This window comes from Engystomops pustulosus, chromosome 4 (assembly GCF_040894005.1).
Source record: "Engystomops pustulosus chromosome 4, aEngPut4.maternal, whole genome shotgun sequence".
Lineage (NCBI taxonomy): Eukaryota > Metazoa > Chordata > Amphibia > Anura > Leptodactylidae > Engystomops > Engystomops pustulosus.
The window spans coordinates 166910765-166923795 of NC_092414.1; the positions used below are offsets into that span (position 1 = coordinate 166910765).

At 41.7% G+C, this 13031-nt stretch overlaps 1 protein-coding gene and 1 long non-coding RNA gene across 2 annotated transcripts in view; one reads left to right on the top strand and one right to left on the bottom strand.

Moving 5' to 3' along the window:
• The first annotated feature begins 903 nt into the window (after positions 1-903).
• The window catches only part of TICRR (TOPBP1 interacting checkpoint and replication regulator), a 31400-nt gene continuing 19272 nt past the window's right edge, over positions 904-13031 (top strand). Inside the window, exons 1-11 of the mRNA XM_072148498.1 lie at positions 904-1736; positions 4572-4818; positions 5555-5793; positions 7344-7578; positions 9896-10025; positions 11140-11273; positions 11902-12087; positions 12226-12377; positions 12464-12561; positions 12667-12760; positions 12917-12996. Coding sequence (XP_072004599.1) covers positions 1077-1736; positions 4572-4818; positions 5555-5793; positions 7344-7578; positions 9896-10025; positions 11140-11273; positions 11902-12087; positions 12226-12377; positions 12464-12561; positions 12667-12760; positions 12917-12996 — 2255 coding nt within the window. The 5' untranslated portion in view covers positions 904-1076. The remainder of the gene's footprint in view (positions 1737-4571; positions 4819-5554; positions 5794-7343; positions 7579-9895; positions 10026-11139; positions 11274-11901; positions 12088-12225; positions 12378-12463; positions 12562-12666; positions 12761-12916; positions 12997-13031) is intronic.
• The window catches only part of LOC140127619 (uncharacterized), a 29954-nt gene continuing 20956 nt past the window's right edge, over positions 4034-13031 (bottom strand). The window contains exons 3-4 of the long non-coding RNA XR_011855031.1: positions 5691-5819; positions 4034-4815 (exon numbers count right to left, since the gene is read on the bottom strand). This is a non-coding gene — a long non-coding RNA (uncharacterized lncRNA). The remainder of the gene's footprint in view (positions 4816-5690; positions 5820-13031) is intronic.

The window sequence follows — 13031 nt, forward strand, 5'->3', positions numbered from 1 at the left end:
GCTGCAGGCTATATACTATAGGGGATAGCAGGCTATACACTACAGGGGTCTGGCAGACTTTATACTAGGGAGCTGGCAGGCTATATACTACTGGGGGCTGGCAGGCTATATACTACAGGGGCTGGCTGGCTATATACTGGAGGGGCTGGCTGGCTATATACTACTGGGGGATGGCTAAATGATACAGGGGCTGGCTGGCTATATACTACAGGGAGCTGGCAGACGTACTACTGGGGGTTTGCTGGCTTTATACTAGGTGCAGACTGTGACCAATGCATTTTCCAACCTCGCCATATACTCGAGTCAATAGGTTTTTCCCAGTTTTTTGTGTTAAAATTAGGTGTCTCGGCTTATACTTGAGTATGTACTGTATATGTTCATTCTACTATACACTACACATAAAACCTGTTTATTTCCCCATCTAGGGTGCTCAGGGAATTCTGTACACAGCTAGGTATGTGTAATATATGTTCATTCCCCATCTAGGAAGCATGGGGAACACATAATACCTCTTTCTTTATTTTTGTTAGTTTTAATGTTCATTCTTTTTAGTATGCCCTTTTTTGATTACTTGGGTTTTCCCAAGCTTTCCAGACAATTACACTGATTCATCTGCCCCACAGATAACAAGCCCCCAAATGCAAAATAAAAGGGTTTTGGAACGGGGGAAAGCGAGAAACAATAACGGAGCTGGTGCTGAAGTGTCTTTGTGAACTCCGGTGTCCATTCTGTTGACTTTCAGAGCCCCTCCCCTTCCAGTATCGCTGACCCTATAGAACTCTTTAAATAACAGCAGCGGCCAATCGGAGAGCGGCAGAATGAAACGTGTCATCGCTTCTGACCAATCAGCGCGGCTCAACGAACACCTCAGTCACGTGAGCTCTTCCTGTCTTCCAGTTTAAACTCCACGTAACTGTTGCCCAATCCCGTGCGAGCATAACAAGCTCCCGGCCAATCAGCGACTACGTTGGAGTAACGCGCGGCCGGTTTGATCTGTGGGACTGAGTGAGAGGAAAATGGCGGAGACTGGATGAGGCGCAGTGACCCGGTGCTAGCGCTGCTCTGTCGGGTCACACATGGCGTCGTCTCACAATGTGGTGCTGCTGGTGGATGCGGCGGACGCGGCCGTGAAGGAGCGGGTGAAGCTGCTGTCGCTGCGGGTGCTGAACTTCCTGACGTGCCGGGCAGGCCTCGGCCGGGTCCGCTGGAGTTATCGCTTCTTGAACTCCCTCGGGGGGCGCTGTAGGCCGCCGCGGCGCTCTGACCTCCGGGAGCTGGGCCCGCGCAGCTGGGATGAGTTCGAGGAGGAGCTGGAGGCGTGCTGGGAGCGGGCCCGGAGCAGCCGTGGCTCCAGTACCAGCTGCCGGGCCGCGCTCACCCACACCGCGCTCATGGACACCCTGTCAGACTTCCAGTGGGACCGACCCGACATCACGTCTCCAGCCAAGCCCGCAGCACCCCGGGGCCGCCGCGCAGGACGCCTCATCCCCGCCGAGGAGACCCTGAAGGCGGCGGCGGACTCCCCCTCCGAGGTGGCGGCCAGCCCCAGGAACGCCGTGTTCATCCTGGCACCGTGCCCTCACTCCCGGCCACAGCTGTCACACTTCACCGGGGGCAGCGGCGGGGAGGCCGGCCTCCAGCTCCTCATAGACAAGCTGCTCTCCAGGGCGCTGCACAACATGGTCACCAACAAGAGGGTCACCTTGTACTGGATGGACACCTCCTCCTGGGCACAGGTGATGACACAGGGGGACAGCAGTGAGTGCCCCCCATCTGACACCTGCTTCACCTGCACACTGAGGCCTCCTCATGTCTCACCTGCTCCTATGAAGGGATCTGTTGTGACATGAGAGATTTTGACAGGAAGAATAACATCCTGCGCTGCTCTTCCTGTCAAATCTGCAGACTCTGTGGTGATGCGTCTAATGTGATCTGCTGTGCTGGGGTGTAATCTGGTTATCAGTCAGATGGTGGGCGAGGGAACATGTGGCAATCAAAAAAAAATCAGGCATCTCAAGTTTGACGCAAGTTAAGTCTTTCTTCTATTGCTGTCAGTCCAGGTTCAAAAACCTATTGGACTCGGCTGTCCTTCTGTCTGTCACATTTATCAGATAGTCGGAAGATATTTTTCTTAGATTTGAAACTTTGCTTCATACTATAATCTCTTTCTGATATTACATCTAGTTTCTGAATAGATAGACAGATACTTAACATCTGGACGCCCCTGTTATTTATAATGGGAGTCTGAGGCCACTCTAAAGCCCACAACAAATAAAGTAGCATGTTACTGCGTTTCACAGTGGTCTCGGTGACAGTGACTGCTCCCTTATTACCCTCATTGTATGATGCTGATCTGTGTGCAAAACAGAGACTGATACACAAATATTAGTTTCTGCTTTTTGACACATATGCATGGTGTGTTTTTGGTGAGGATATTGAAATGCACATATGCTGAAAGCGCTTCTCAGATTCATTTGTTAAAGGGAACCTGTCACTGGGGACCTCATTTTCACTAATGACAGGTTACAGAACCCAATCATGCCAGCAGTGCAAAAATGTCTTTCTGCCTTTTTTAAGCAGTTGCATTATAATAAAAAAAATTATGTTGTAACGTTCCCTGCACTCCTCTGTGTAGATCTGGGGATTGGGCTTTGCTTTGGACACATTTCAAAAAAACATGTGACTTGTCTGTGCTGCACACTCTTTAGCTCTCAGTCCCCACCTTTGTGCTCCTGTACAGCTCCTTCACAGAGCTCACAGCCTGGTGAGCTGACATAGGAAGGGAGGTATTGTACAGGACCACAAAGGTGGGGGCCAAGAGCTGAACTGTCTGCAGATTTTTTTTGAAATGCACCCAAGCCAAACAAATGATTCTGTCAGGGTGCAAGGTAAGTTATAACACACAATTATATTGTAATGAAAATGCTTAGAAAAGACATATGGGCAATACAGGTGTAATAAGCTTCTGCAACCTGTCTTTAGTGAAAATGAGGTCCCTGGTGACAGGTTCCCTTTATCTAAAGTACTATGAGGTATAAAATTGTTCTGAAGGTTTATTTTACTGGAAGACTTTATTAAATGACCACTGCAACCAACCATTGGCCTCAAGTGTTCACTTGTCTGCAACAGGCACTTGATAGCCACGTGGCGATGTGAGGTCTCAGCGACCCTTACTTCTCCCATCTCCTTAGGAAATAGGCATTGACCCTGCTCTATAATTTGCAGTGCAAGGAGACATGGACACACACCAGACTTCTGTGGGGGCCCTGCACTGACAGTTTGTGGGACCAGCTGACGGCCCAAATATACTTTTGTGTGCACGTAGTCTAATGTTGTATTGTGTATAACAGTGGTCAGGACTACATAAAGTCTGCCCTTGTAATGGAGTGTATAGGGGCAACATATGACTGGCTCATCTATGAACCAGCTTTTAACATCACACGACGGCTGTCAGTCCAGTGGTCAGGGAGTCTCCTCCAGGTATTAATAATAATGGACTGATGTACATAGTCACTGGCAGGACATGATCCAGGCATAGGTGAGCAACTGTTCTCCTATCACTGCCTGTAATGTGATGTATCACTACTTCCTTCACCAGGGGGATATGTAGTGACTGTGTCTAAGTCAGTAATGTGATGCCTACAGCACAAACTTTGTGTTCATCACCTACAGAAGATAATCATCATCATCATGTGCCTGGACTGATGGGAGTAGTGATAGGAGCTAATCACAATATCTGGCGGATGTCCTGCCAGTGCCTGCATCAGCGCTTATTCCTTTAGTAAATTTTTTTACTGATACTCAGAGTAGACTATCTAACAATTGTGATGTCCACTAAAGGGGCATAACATGAATGATACTAAACATGGGTATGTGGATGAGCCACATACACATGGGGCACGATACAGCATCTATATAGTGAATTATGTATATTTTTTTTGTGCTGGAGCATTTGTGGAGATAATGTGGGTTTATGACAGCAGTTTCAAAATTTTAACAGGACAGTGGCCAACCCCTTAGTCCAAGTGACATTTAGCTCTTGCATTTTTATTTTGGTCATTGACTTCACACTGCTTATAAATATTTGTTTTAACTATTTCAATAAACAAATAATGTATAATTATAGATTATCGTGTAATTTTCATATATTTCATTTTTTTTTTTTTTTTTTTTAAATATATCTCAAACCATTCTCCTAGTGTAAACGAGATGAGCCGCTGCACATAATATCCTGCATCTATTACATATACAAAATCTAAAAAGCCTTCAACACATTTCATCTGGGTTCTGGATTTCACAGCATAAAAACACTGGTGGTGAATGCAGATTAGTTACCATTTATGTAGGTGTTGCCAAAAAAAAATGAGCATGAATCTTGATCACTATATTGTAGGCCACGTGTGGCGTCTGCTGTATCCAAATTCATAAATAGAACCATCAGAAACCAACAAATGTTCTGCTTATTAGACTTATAAATCTTTGTAATCGTTGTTGGTCCGCAGTGTATTTTCGGTGCCATCAGGATGTCCATTTTATTCCAATTTGATCTTAACATTGCATTTCTTTCCTAGGTGTGGCAGACTGGTGATCATTTTGGATATTGGACTATGGTTGAACTTATGCAGCAGGTCGGAGGCAGGATAATACCGTCGGAGTGTTTGCTGGAGTCCTCCTGCCAACAAGCGGAGCAGCCTTTCTCCTCCAGAGCCACTCTGAATATTCCTTTTGACTCTGTGATGTGCTCATTGCTAAGCAGTGAGGTGGAGTACAGGTCCTGGTTCCCACAGCAGGATGGAGTGGTCATACTCAAAGCACCTGGTAAGATGCACACAAATATTTAATATTTTAGTATACGAGCAAAAAATACTTTCAGTATTTACATTTGTGTGTATTTCTGTAATTTGCACATTTTCCATACTTTTTGTAGGTATTTCAGCAGAAACAACTTACTTTTGGAACTACCGTAGTTAGTAGCTACCGGCCCCAGACTAGCCAGAATTGGTGCTGTACGATTATTCTGTAACTTATCATAGAATCTTTAAAAAATGAATGTGATAAGAACCTTTTACAGTAGCATTTATTGTTGCTCTGTATAAAAAAATTAAATGAAACCTACCATCAGAAATCTACCTATTAAGGTAGATCTGATGGTAGGTTACTAGTAACATTCTAAGCCCTAATCTATCATTACACTTTATCAAATTTATATGCTAATTTTTGGCATAGTCTACTGTGGTTTGGAGTATCCTCCTCTGGCAGTGGTAGCAAAGGTTACTCCAAAGCCCAGTAGCCTCCTTTGTAGCGGTTCTGGCTCCTTTTATGCAGCTGCATATATACCGGCTGCCAGTATATGCATTTTGCTGCTATGGGAAGCAAAAATCATGATATTGTCTTTTCAGCAGGCAAATTGCTGTTCTCCAGTCAGGGATGGCCTGACTTCAGCTGAGATGCCTGTGTGACCAGCCTCCCTTCAGGTGGTTTCAAAGCTGTGTGATTTCAGAAGTTTTACTATGTCTTGTTAACGGCAAATTATGCCTTGTTTTGATTTTTATAGATGAGATTAAACAGTGGGATTGTGCGGTCACTTTGGAACCAATTTCAACAACACAAAAGACTATTAAGAAAGTAATGAACATCCATTTAAGGGGCACCCTGAAAAACTGGAATAAAAGTCAATTAGGGTCACTGACCATGGAAAGCTGGCTAATGCAGAGTTTATCCATCAGCTCTAATTCTTCATGTCTGCATCTTGCACAGCTCCTGGGCACATCACTTTCTCATGGACTCTTCTTGGTAAGTAAATGTTTCCATATGGGTCTCTGTGCAAACAGATATTTACTAGAATGTCATTATCAAATTTTAGTGTGGCACCTTCTGCTTATCTTCTGTTCTTATATTGTGTGGGGCGGATATGTAGAAATGGCTGCATCAAAGCTGGATTTTACTTTATTACTTCCCAGGTTATACACTAATAAAGATAATCTCTTTACTCCTTTCACTACTTAATGCTGTTACCGTATTTTTCGGCCTATAAGGTGCACTGGAGTATAAGGCGCACCTCTAATAAATGCCTGCTAAGACATCTAGGTTCATATATAAGGCGCACTGGAGTATAAGGCGCAGGATCAAATGCAGTACCTAAAAATGACCAGCAGGTGGCAGACCTGTGCACAGTTCAAGCCAGCTACACTTCCCGGGAAACTTGTCTTCAGCGTGTCAGAGAGCTCTAATCTCAGAGGTATGGGCTGCTGGGGGTTAATGAAGGGTGATGCAGCAGGGGTTAAGCGGTCTCCCTCTGCCCCTTCTCCTTCCCTCCTCAGCCAGGGTGTTATTCCTGTGGGGTTCCCTGTGGCTCCTTCTCTTTCCCCTGTTACAGGGCTGTCAGGTATGGGGGATTGTCTACTGATGATGATGATGATTGCCTCGTGGTCGGCACTATGGCAGCTCTGGTCTCTCCGTGCCAGGGGAGGGCAGGATGGGCACAATGTTAGTTGTGGTGCCAGGGCACTTCAGGAGCTAGGGACCCTGTGTACAGTGTGGGAAGGTGCAGGAAATTTCTGGGGATGGAGCTAGTAAACACTGGTAAATGTACAGTGCATCTTGTCTGTAGTACATTTCTGTATAAGTTCATATATAAGGCGCACCGGCCTGTAAGGCGTACCTTTGATTTCTGAGAAAATTAAAGTATTTTTGGTGCGCCTTATAGGCCGAAAAATACAGTTCTGTCATTTTGCTGTCATGGCAAAAGCACCTATAGCCAACATTTTTCACGATCGGCTTTCCACCCGTGTCTACATTGTTCTATGTGAAGGTGCTATTCTGGTGCTGCTTAGTAAACGGCTGTTATGTACACGTTAGTGCATTTTATCACTAGGTTTTCCACCTGAAAACTCTTTTTATAATTTGGTGATCCTTTAGGCAGTATTCAGCTCCTTCATATCTGACCACTCCTTTTTTAACTCCTTTGCGCTGTCTTACAAGGACCTGATGACATCCATTGTCTCAATCGTAATAATAAAAACTTTAATTGGTATAAACCTTTTTATCTTTTAAGCAGCGAGTGATTTCAAACCTGGACCATCTCTACTGTACCTTTTATACTTGCTGTAATCCACCTACATTGGGTAGAAAACCAGGTGCACTGCAGCTCCACTACACGAAGGAGCTCTGTGTAAACTTTCTACCTTGCGCTCAGTAACAGGATTACAATTCTGTCCATCTATATCCTGGGTGATACCAGAAAACTAATCTTTAATGCTGTGGTCCCTCTTAATTTATGATCTCCCATAGCCACATGTTTTGTGTTTATCAGTTTTCTTGGTTTCTATTTTTGACTTTGCCAGGTTGCTGAAGTATCTGTTGGTGAAAATCTGCTGCCCAGGACAGGGATCCTCTTTCCTATTTCTGAAAATGCTGCAGTTCTTAATGTGATCAGTGGGGATCCATTAGTTGAGTTTAACAGACTCCATGATACAATTAGTGACGAAACTGATGAAGAAGCATCTTCAGATCTCCCTGATATTGTAAACTCTGTTATCAATCATGTTTTTAGTACCCAAGAAAGCACTACATCACCTGGTAAGTTATTTATTTATTTTTTGGACTTCTGTCCAATCTAGTTGCCTTTTACATTGACATTTTGGATTCTGAAATGTGCTCCTTGAGGTGTAAAGCATTAAATTAAATATTTTTAGGATATATTGTTTATCCTGCTAATTTCTTTATCTGAAGTTGCATGTAGGCTGGAAAAGTTTTCCTTTACTTTTTACATGGCAAATGTATTAAAACACTCTTTAATTTAGGAAGAATCTGCTCACTGTGGTATTTTTGTTTCGGGTAAAATATGGATCAGGAACCTAGAATAGATTTTTTTTTTTTTTTTTTTTTTCTTCCAGTGGAAAGTATCCTCCTATTCATAAATGTTTGTTTTTCCATATCCAACTGAAAATGGTATCTTCAGCAAAAATAAATAGGCTGCCTCCCATTAACACCTTAATGACCACCCTATCAGCTTTTTCACAGCGGTCGTTAAGGATACTTCTTCTGACGCGCCACCTTTCTACGTCGGCGTGTCAGAAGGAGGTAGCGGGAAATCAGGTCATGCCGGTGTCAGGCTCTGGCAGCACAGCCCAGACCCTGCACTAACACCAGGGACGGAAAACCTCTAATCCCAGGTGTTTAAACCCCTAACACGCTGTGGTCACACATGACGGCGGTATGTAAGTGTCCCCCCCATGGATCAGATAAAGTATATAAAACACAAACCGCAAATACATAATTGGTATCACCGCCTCCGTATTAATCTGTACAATAAATCTAAAACACTATTGAACCTGTTAGGTGAAAAAAAGTTATGTGCCCTAATTTGATACAACTGAAAAGAACAACTCTTTTTGCAAAACATAAGCCCTGAACCAGATCTGTAAACAGAAAATCAGAAGTTATGCCCCTGAGAAGTGGGCAATAATTAAAAAAAAAAAAAGTGATATTCTCCAATATTGGTTTTGCTCAGTAGAATTGAGCAAAGATAAGAAAAACTAATATAAATGAGGTATCACCATAATTGTAGTGAACCTGAGAATAAAGATAAAATTATTATTTTTATGTTATGGCAAGCAGCGAAAAAAAGTGCAAAAAATCCAATAAAAATTGATAATTTTATGTTGTATCCCCCTTGAAATACTTAATGAAATCTCATGAATAAGCTACAGACCCCCAAAATGAATTATCTATACCTTGTATCTCACCCTGCAAATAATAAGCTTCATATGTTTGCATTACCAAAAAAATAAAAAATTTTATAGCCTGTACAATGTGACAATACAAATCTGCTGTGAATAGCGCTGCTTTCATTCCATGCCGGCTGTGCGCCCATTCAGGATTTCACCGCCATATATGATGTATGAGTACACTCGTGATAAATTGGGCATCAAACTTTACAGAGCATTTCATCATTTTTATTCATTATGAAAGTGTCATTTTTGGCTTAAATGAATTTATTTTCCCCCAAAAATTCAAAAGTATCTAAATTGCGCTTCCATTTTGTTTTAACCCATGTGAAACACTTAAAGGGTTAATAGACTTAATAGAAGTTGTTTTACATATGTTGAGGGGTGTAGTTGATATAGTGTGGTAACTTATGGGGTTTTACTATTATTTAGGCCGTTCAAAGTCACTTGGAAGCTGAGTTGTCCCTTAAAATGTGAGTTTTGGCGATTTTCATAAAAATTTGAAAAATTGCACCTAAAGTTCTGCGCCTCGTAACATCCTAGAAAAAGGAGAGGACGCATAAAATATCATAACATAAAGCAGCCTTTCCAGAAATGTTAGTTGTCCAGCTCTTTAGGTATTTTAACTATCTGCCTGGAAAGCAGAACATTTAAAACTTTGAAAATGAAGAATTTTTCTGACATTTTGCCAAATTTTCTTTGCAGAATGAAACGCAAAAGTTATGACTTACATTGCACTTCGTGTTATTTGTAAAATTTTGTCTCGAGAAAACAATCTCCAAATCACCTAGATATGTTCAAACATTCCGAAGTTCTAACCAATTATCGTGACATTTTAAAATATTTCGAAAAATAGTCTGGTCATTAAGCTAAAAATAAGCTTTGGTGAGAAGGGGTTAAAGTAGGTAGATTTTGACACAATGATTCTGTGCAGGTATCCATGTCTATGAATTGCAGTGGTTACAAGATACGGACAGGAAACCGCCAATACAGATAGAGACTCGGGTCTCCCCCCTGGCCTGTACTTATTAAGCATCAGGGACATAGGTCAATATACAACATGGGATATATCCCTATAATAAACTTGGCATTTTCTGACTTCTGTTTTAGTAAATATTTTCCTGTGTCATTTGTATGATTTGTTCTGTCACTTTTTTTTCCTTTAGAAGTCTCGATGCCAGAGTGGATAAAACAGGAACTGTCTCAAAGTAGTCACTGGGAATCTTCTGTTATTGAAAGATGGTACCCAATATCTGGAATGTCTGGTGCCAGCAGTAATCTGATGGAGTCATTTAGGTAAGGAAGCAAGATCCAGTCTCTTCTCTTCATCTCTGATGCTTGGCTGATGAGACTGAAATCTGCTGCTAGAAACCCCTCTGAGATTTACAGAAGCTGCTGCATACTACTTTTCTCCGTTTTCACAATGGTAATTTCATATTGGCAATGGGAGATTTATTAATTGGAACAGTGCAGAGTTGGACAAGACCAGTCATCTGCTCCTCCAGATTCATCACTGGGTCTGATGATACATGTGGCATAGTTTTACTTTTAGGCCTTCCATTAGTTAGTCTAGTTTGATGAACAAAATTTGGCACAGTAATGTAATTTTTTTTGACATCTTGCTGCAAGGCACCCCCATTGTCATAGGCCACACCATCTTTGCCGAACTAGTCAAAAAACAGTGTGTTGGGTTCTTGTCAATGAAGCTTTTGGTGAATAGATTTAATCCTAGTGTGACAGTAGTTGCATCCTTTGCCTAAGAGGACAACTACATTTTAGTATTATTGCTTGAACTCTCTTGCGGATTATTGGAATAGCTTAAACGTACATTATTGCAGAACAAAACCTTCTCAATAGTTAAATGGGTAAATCTAGACTTTTTATTTTTTAATCTTTTCAAAATTTAAAACAGCTGGTTTTGGTCGCCTTCTTTAATCTGAGACTTGTATTGTGCTTGGACATACATGGCGGGGTGCCAAGCCATTTTACTGCAAATTAACTCAGTTCAAGTCAATGATGGCTGATCTGCACTGACCAGGCTCAATCGCAACATGTTAGGGGGAGATTTATTGAGATTGGTGATGTCACAAGGGGGGAAAGAAAAGAGCGTAACTGAGCTGAAATCTATGCAAACAGATGTACTGAAAGATCCCAGGTTTAGGTGCAACACCAAGCCTAGACTTGGATTAAATATGATTGCCCCAGTGTAAAAAGCTGTGGTCTTCTGGGTCTGTACACTTTTGTGTTACAGCTTTTTCTATATGCTTGTAGTTGAAGGTGTCTGCGTGTGTCATAACTTTTGGCGTGTGGCCATATGTTTTTTAATCCATATATTTGTTGATTTTACAAATAACCAATTAAATCTGTTCCGAGGAAAAATGTAAAAAAAAAAATGTCCTGTAAATTTCAGGTTAATAAGCGCAGAGTGTGTTGATCAAGATGAGCAGAAAAGTGACCAGGAAGTTACCCAGTACTTATCTGAGCTCTACCAGAAGAAGACTGATGATTCTGTGACTACACTACAAGGAGAGAACCTTAAGAAGCGTACGTTCCTGTCATATACATTACAATATTTTGCAGACTTCCTTTGGATGGACCATGTCTGCTGGGCAATAGAGACTTGTAACCAGCAGCTCATGATGCCAAGCTACTTGCACTCAGCTAAGATATTTTTTAAAGTTTAGCTTTACAAGGCACCGACCTTATTTCATGTAGAGATGTTGCTGTAATCCTTGTAAAAAAGTGGTCTTGCTATTAGGATATACAGGCGGTCCCCTACTTAAGGACACCTGACTTACAGACAACCCATAGTTACAGACGGACCCCTCTGCCCACTGTGACCTCTGGTGAAGCTCTCTGGATGTTACTATAGTCCCAGACTGCAATGATCAGCTGTAAGGTGTCTGTAATGAGGCTTTATTGATAATTCTTGGTCCCATTACACCAAAAATTTTGAAACTCCAATTGTCACTGGGGCAAAAGAAAAAAAATTGTCTAGAAGTTCCATTATAAAATATACAGTTTCGACTTACATACAAATTCAACTTAAGAACAAACCTCCAGACCCTATCTTGTATGTAACCCGGGGACTGCCTGTACTAGAGCTCTATAGAACTCTAGTATTTGACTATCTGGGAACTAGCTTTTACTTTCTTGATGGTTGTATCTTTAGGTCTACCACGGACTCCTGTGAGGCAGAAGATGAAGACCATGCCTCGTGCACTGCAAATGTTAAACGCTGCCAGGTTAAACTCTAAAGCTCAGAAGTTGCAACCAGAAGGTGCCCCTGCGGAAAAGAATTCACAGGCAAAGAGGAGGTCTTCAGAGAAGCCTGAGGGAAAGCCAAAGAAGCCAACGAGTGAGCAACTCTTTTTGGTGATCTTGCTCTATTGCAGTTTGTATTGGGTAGATAACTAGTTTGTTGCTGTCTGTGGAGGTGTTTAAGAGCAAGTATGACATTTGGTTAAGTTGTCACGTCTCCTGATTTCTTTTATAGGTTTTAAGTCTGAAGAGGAACTGAACTCCTTTTTGGTAGAGGATTATGATAAAGTGGTGTCCGGTGAAGATGATTCATTGCTGTCATTTGTCAGGAATGCTTTAACAACAATTAAGTCCTTCTTAAAATCCACTAGTAGCAAACAAATGGAGGTGAATCTAAGATTTTTTTTTCTCTCATCTTATGTAGTTACAGAATTAGTTGTGGTTGTGTGCAACATATTACATATATTTTACAGGCTGACTGCATGGATAAAATCAAAACTCTGCTGAAGACCAGTAAAATGATAAGACAACTGTATGGGCAAAATCCTAGCAAAGTAGCTAAACTTAGAGAGTAAGTACATATCTTGTTGCACCACATTTGTATAACTAGCAAACTACTTTCTGTTGGTAAATAATTCTGGATGTTTTGTTTTTTTTTTTTTTGTTTTTTTTTAAGATGTCAAATTCAAGCTTTGCTAAGACTGGAGATCTGTGTCCAATGTCCTTCTATACAAAGTAATGAAGATGAACTAGAGCAATTTGTTGAAGAGGTAACTGACCAAAAGTTATCAGTTTAACCCATTTTAGTTTGCCATGTAAGATCACCTATGAGTTAGTGGGAATCTAGAGTTCTATAGAACCGGGGGGTCGGGGGAACTCTGCCAGTAATATGTGCAAATTAATTTCCTTTCCTTCTCTTGTTTCAGATCACAGATATGCTCCGAATTATTTCCTTGACGGAGGATCCCTCGTATCTGACTAAATTTTTGGCGGGAGTTTTGACAGAGTATGTGCCTATCTTTTGGCTAAGCCAACAATTTC